Raw genomic sequence first — 6,000 nt, 5'->3', positions numbered from 1 at the left:
TATATCAAAGATAATATGACCAAATTGTGTTTATTCCAGGAATGCACATTTAGTTTAACTTTTGCAAGTAACAAAATGATAGAGAAAAAATATCTCAAATGAACCAAAGGCATTTGAACAAAGTTCAGCATCCATTTATGATAAAAACTCGGCAAGCTACAAAGAGAGCTGCCTTAACCCAGTAAGGTATGTCTGTGAAAGAATTGTAGCCGCCATCATACATTGTGGTAATAAAAGCTTTTCCTTGACACAAGAGAAGGGTGCCGGCATCACACTTTTGGTCAGTGTTCTAGTCAAGATCCCGGCCTGTGCAATTAGGCAATCAAGATTTGAGGAGGGGAGAAAAAGGAAGGAAAAGGATATAGAAGTAGTTATTAGTATGATTAAGTAAATTTGGTAAGATTATTGGTGACTTACATAAAATCAATTGTATTTCTACATATCAGGAATAATTATAGAGAAAAAAATTGAAGGCTGTCATTTCCAGTAACATTTTAAAAATTAAATGCTATGTCTTAACTATTACTATGCAAGAAGTTATCCTCCAAAGTTGGTGGTTTGGAGCAACCATTTCCCATGCTCACAGTTCCACGGGCCAGTAACTTGAGAAGGATTTAGTGGGATGGCTCGTGGTTACTCGTGTGACTGTATCATCTGGCCGTTCAGCCCACCCTGAGAGGGCTAAGACGATGTCACTCACACATGACATAGTCACTGCTGGCTGTCAGCCGAATCTCCCTCCTCACGGCCTCATGTCTTCAAGGAAGTTAGTCTCGGCCTCTTCACAGAGTGGAGGGCCAGGCAGAGAAGCTCTAAGACTCCTGAGGCCTAGACTCAGCTTGTGTATTACTTCTTCTGCATCCTGCTGACTGAAGCAAGTTACAGGGCTCATGAAGATTCATGCAGACGGGAAGTAGACAGACCCCACTTCTCTGTAGAAGGACTTGTGGACATTTTTCATCCACCACTGATACTTAGAGATATATTGAACAAAAGATGTATGAGATTTTTTTTTTTTTCTTTTTTTTGAGACAGGGTTTCACTATGTAGTTGAGACTGACTTGGAACTCACTGTGTAGCCCAGGCTGGTCTCGAACTCACAGCAGTCCTCCCACCTCAGCCTCCCAAGTGCTGGGATTATAGGCATGCACCACCACACCTGACAAATGTATGAGATCTTTACACAGAAAAACAAATTTTGTTGAGTGAAATTGAAGACCTAAATAGGCGAAGGGATATGCCATATTCCTACATTGGAAGACTCAACAATATAAGGTTATTTTTTATCAAGTTTATCTATGGATTCAAAGTCCTGATGAAAATTCCACCACATTTTGTGGCAAATTAACAGGCTTTTCTAAAATTTATGTGTATTCGGAAAGTGCAAAGAGTAGCCAAGATTGTCCTGAAGGAAAGAAACAAAGTTGGAGAGCTTATGATAGGAGATTAAAAAAATCATTGCAGAATACAGGAATTAAGACAGTTGATATGGTTAGAAAGCAGAGCAAAATGAAACAGAAAGGGAACCCAGGAACAGATGCATAATCACTTAAGATAAAATCTACCTTGTTATGCCATAGAAAAAGTTAATGTTTTTAATAAATACTAATCAATCAATCCATTGGAACAAAAAAATATTGATCTCTTTTGTGTCACACATAAAAATCAAGTCTGTGTATATTATAGATGTAAGTGCGAAGAGTAAAACAAACTTTCATGGGTAAACATATGGGACTATCTTTGTGACCTTGGTTTAGTTAACAACACAATGCTTTTATCATAACATAAAGGACTGATAAGATGGATTTCTGAAAATGAAGCATATCTGATCACTAAAGGCACCATTTAAAGAGTAACAACCCAAGTCACAGAATGAGAGAAGGTATTTGCAATACATTTATTCAACAAAGTACTTGAATACAGTATATATGAGAAAAAGTCTTACATAGCCATAAGAGGAGACAACTCATTGCAAAAAATGAGCAAGAAGCTTGAATAAATGTATCAGAATAAAAAAGGTATCCAAATGGCCAATCTGCTTATCAAAATGTATTTAGTCTCATTTCTCAACAGGAAATGGACATTGAAACCACACACCTAAGGATCATTACACACCTATCAGAAGATGTGTTTTAAAAAGCTGTCTATGCCAAGTGTTGATGCAATGTAGAATAAAGATATTTTGCAGACTGTGGTAAAAGCAAAAACTTGTTAAGCCACTTCATAAAATGCTGGCAGTTTACACTGAGGTTGAAGATATACATTCCTTGGGACCCAGCAGCTCTACTTCTGCGTATCTACCCAAGAAAAATGCATTCAAATACACCCCCAAACGACATGTCTAAGAATGTTCAGAGCAACATTACTTGGAGTAGAATGAAACTTGACTCGAGTTTTCATCAGCAGTAGTGGTTAAATAAATTGGGTTTTATTTGTGCAATGGATTATTATATAGCAATTAATTTAGGGCCGGGGATTTAGCTTAGCGGTTCGGTGGCCTGCCTTGCAAGCACAAGGACCCAAGTTTAATCCCTGGTACTAAAAAAAAAAAAAAATTATAGCAATTAATTTATAAACAGCGGCTGTGTATCAGCCTCATATATCTCACGTATCCGATGTTGTCTATAAGGAGCAAATACAACAAAGTATACACTGACAGTTTGATTTGTATGAAATTTAGAGCAGGAAAAGCTGATCTGTGGTGACACAATTCCTGAAGGAGGGAGAGAGTGGTAGCTGGGAGTCTGCATGGGGATGGTGGTCGGGTACTTCTGAGCGAGAGACAGTGACTCCCTGACCTGGGTGGCACACATTGGCCAAAGAATAAAACCTGACAAAGACAACGTTCAGAGTAGACTGAAAGGAATTAAACCATGAAGCCAACGGCGCTTGTTCAATGTCTGCACAGTGTACATGTGTGATGTGTGTGATGTATGTGTATATATATTTTCCCCCTAATGTTTTACTTTTCTAATTATATGGAGAATCCTTATATATAAATATTAAAACCTTGACGCTTACGTACCTGACTTTTAGCGTTCACGGAATCCAGAATTCTAATGCCCTAGAAGACATCCACGCAGCTGAAGTATGTCATTTCCTTTTCTCCCGGACTAGGCCCTAAAAAGCACCTTGGGATTCCCACTGATTCGGTTTGAAGATGCTGTGATTAATCTGGATCCGTTCACCCGAGTCCATCCCTATGAGACCAAGGAGTTCATCATCAATGATATTCTCAAACATTTCCAGGAGGTGAGCTTTGGAGAAGCACTTAGTGGCTGGATCATAAACAGGATGTTTGTTTTGCTTGTTTGGGAATCTTGGTTACTAAGACATCACTCCCGAGAAGCCAGGGCAGTGTTGAACTCTGCTGGGTCACATCCCATGAAGCTCATATATATCAAGAAAATATGAGACATTACATTTGATTTACAAGCCGCTTGTCCTGTCCCTCAGAGCTGCTCTCAGAGACTTCTACTAGGTTAGTCACAACTCTTCATGGTTTAATTGATGCCTTAATAATAACACAGAGTACTGTGAACTCTTTATTTACCAGGCCTAGGTCTACTTTCAACAACCACACCAGTGTTCTTAGAGCCTGTGAGATCTTGCCCTTGAGTTGAACTTGCAAATTTTTTTTTTTTAACCAAGTTGGACATTCTCCATTTTGTATTTATTGTCCAGACTGCACAGACCAAAATGCAAAGCCAAGGCATATTCCTCCCATGAATAGATTAGTCAAGGTTGTACCAAATTTATTAGCTTTCAAAATTAAAATTTGTCCTCTTCTTGCTTCTTTTTCTACCTCCCTTGTTTTCCTCCTTGACTTTCCTAGTTGTGATATTCTACCTAAGTAAGCATGTACTGTAGAGATCACTCGGGCCTGGATCAGGCAGTGAGAGGTCTGAGAAAACAGCTGAGGAGGGATCTGAAAGTCTCCCTCCCCCTCTGCTGCTGTTCTCCGTGGGGATGTTAGAGAGTATGGTGAATATTCTAATAAATATGAAGAGTCTTATCCATCCCATGTCTATTTTTATTCTCCCACATAGCTTTGGAGAGTATTTCTAAGTGTACTGAAATGCAGCCCCTGGTGTGTATGTATTGGGAGAGGTTTAGGTGGAGCAAATGAAGAAAAACACAGGTTTTTTTGCAGCTGATGAAGATTTATTAAGTAGCTGTTAATTAGAAACTAATGGGAATGGAGGACAAGATAGCTTTCTAGCCTCTTTACTTGGGTCTGCATGCTAACCGATTGCACCACTGCAGCTCTGGCCTAAACCTGCATTTATAAACTAGTGCCAATTTGATTTTCTTCTGTGCTCCATTTGGCAGGAGCTCCTCAGCCAGGCAGCTCGAATCCTGGGATCAGTGGATTTTCTTGGCAATCCCATGGGGCTTTTGAACGATGTCTCTGAAGGAGTTACTGGACTGATAAAGTATGGAAATGTCGGGGGCCTTATCAGAAATGTTACACATGGTGTGTCAAACTCTGCTGCCAAGGTAAGGAAATGGAGGGAAAATTCCACTGTGATTGACCTCCACAAGCCCTCTACATCAGGGAACTTCCTTGATGCTTCACAGGGCACAGGAAGCTGCCTTCGTGGCCTTTGCCTCCCCTTCCCGCCTCTTCAATGGCCGGTCACCAGGGCCAGTGAGCACCTCCGAGGCCTCCGTTCCTCCTTCCCCTCCCTTCCCACCGCCTCAGCCAGGTTCAGTACATCTTCCCTCTGGGTCACTGCAGCCATCTCTTGACCCTTGTATGCCACAGCATCTTTCATGCCACCAGAAGGAACTTGCTTTTTAAAACATGAAATTGAATCATGTCTTCTCTGGCCTAAAATTCACCACAGAGCTCGTGAGGTGAGTCCAGACTGAAAATATAACCTTCTGTGGCTACATGGTCCTTCAGGTCATCGGAATCCAACAGCCAAAGGGCAGGAGGATAGTTCTCCTGCCTCTTGAGCCTAGTTGATCTGCTTGTTCACAGATATCTTAGTTAGAGACATTTTGTTAGTCCACAGCTGTTTTTCTGGGAGGAGCTGATTTTGTTTGAAGCTGGAGAAGGTGAGAGAGCAGCTGAAGAGTAGTTGCTGTTTGACAGCATGTGAAAGGCCTCTGCAGAGCTCTGCTTCCTCTCCTTTCCTTTTAGCTCAACCAGCTGTTCACGCAGAGATTGTTGTTTTGCGAGTGCACTGGGCTTGGGGAAGCCCCTGTGCGCCCTGCTCGGTCATATGGAACACTTGCCCCATGGGCCACGGGGCTGGCAAAGGCCGAGAAAGACTTTGGGAGCTGCCCAGGGACTTACCTCAGTGCAAAGGAGAGGTGGGCTTGGACAGCACTTCTGCACTGCACGGCATCCTTAGTGGCAGGGTGAGAAAGCTGGAGATTCGTCCCTTTGTTCCAAATTGTTGTCTGGAGATGATAATGCTGTGCCAAATCAGTGTCTTGATGGCAGTGGTGTTACTGAACTGGACCAAAATGTACTGTTCATCTTGTGGTTCAGAATAAAGAAAATTTCATTGGAAAGAAGAGTGAAAAGTAGAAGCACAGTTTAGAGACAGTTAAACGCAGGTTCACAGTCTGAGTGTCCACGTTTCTGCCTTGAAGCGTTTATGATGCCCTTGAGCCTTCACTGCCAGGCAACACAAAACAGCACGGTGGTGGCACAGATTCTTTGTCACTCTTCTGCTTCTGGGCTTGATATAAACAAATGCACTTAAATATTTAATTGTAACCGCCTGGTTTCAAGACTTCATTAGATTTTTTTAACCGTATCCCAATTAACGTCAGAAGTCTCCTTTGTTGTATAATTTCTGTTTGTGCATTCCTAGGCTTTACTATAATTTGAAATATGAATATGCTCACAGATTATTGAGAGTCTTTTCTCAACCTGGAATGGAAATGCCCTTGCTATAGAGGCTTATGTGAGAATCAAGATAGAGTATGATCATCTTCATCTGAAAAAGACAGGTGGAGATAAGAAATGGAACATCACGTTGT

General features: G+C 41.3%; 1 protein-coding gene across 8 annotated transcripts in view; it reads left to right on the top strand.

Annotated features, from left to right (window-relative positions):
- Positions 1–6,000, top strand: part of Vps13d (vacuolar protein sorting 13 homolog D) — a 235,713-nt gene that overhangs the window by 149,451 nt on the left and 80,262 nt on the right. For all 8 annotated transcript variants that reach the window (XM_010628171.3, XM_010628172.3, XM_010628169.3 and 5 more), the window contains 2 exons: positions 3,118–3,252; positions 4,333–4,500. In XM_010628171.3, the coding sequence (XP_010626473.1) occupies positions 3,118–3,252; positions 4,333–4,500 (303 nt within the window). The remainder of the gene's footprint in view (positions 1–3,117; positions 3,253–4,332; positions 4,501–6,000) is intronic.

The sequence above is a fragment of the Fukomys damarensis genome, unplaced genomic scaffold, assembly GCF_012274545.1.
Source record: "Fukomys damarensis isolate Sample0158 unplaced genomic scaffold, DMR_v1.0_HiC HiC_scaffold_23, whole genome shotgun sequence".
NCBI classification, from domain to species: Eukaryota; Metazoa; Chordata; class Mammalia; order Rodentia; family Bathyergidae; genus Fukomys; species Fukomys damarensis.
The sequence above is the reverse complement of the archived record's forward strand: the minus strand, read 5'-3'. Positions and strand labels throughout refer to the sequence as shown.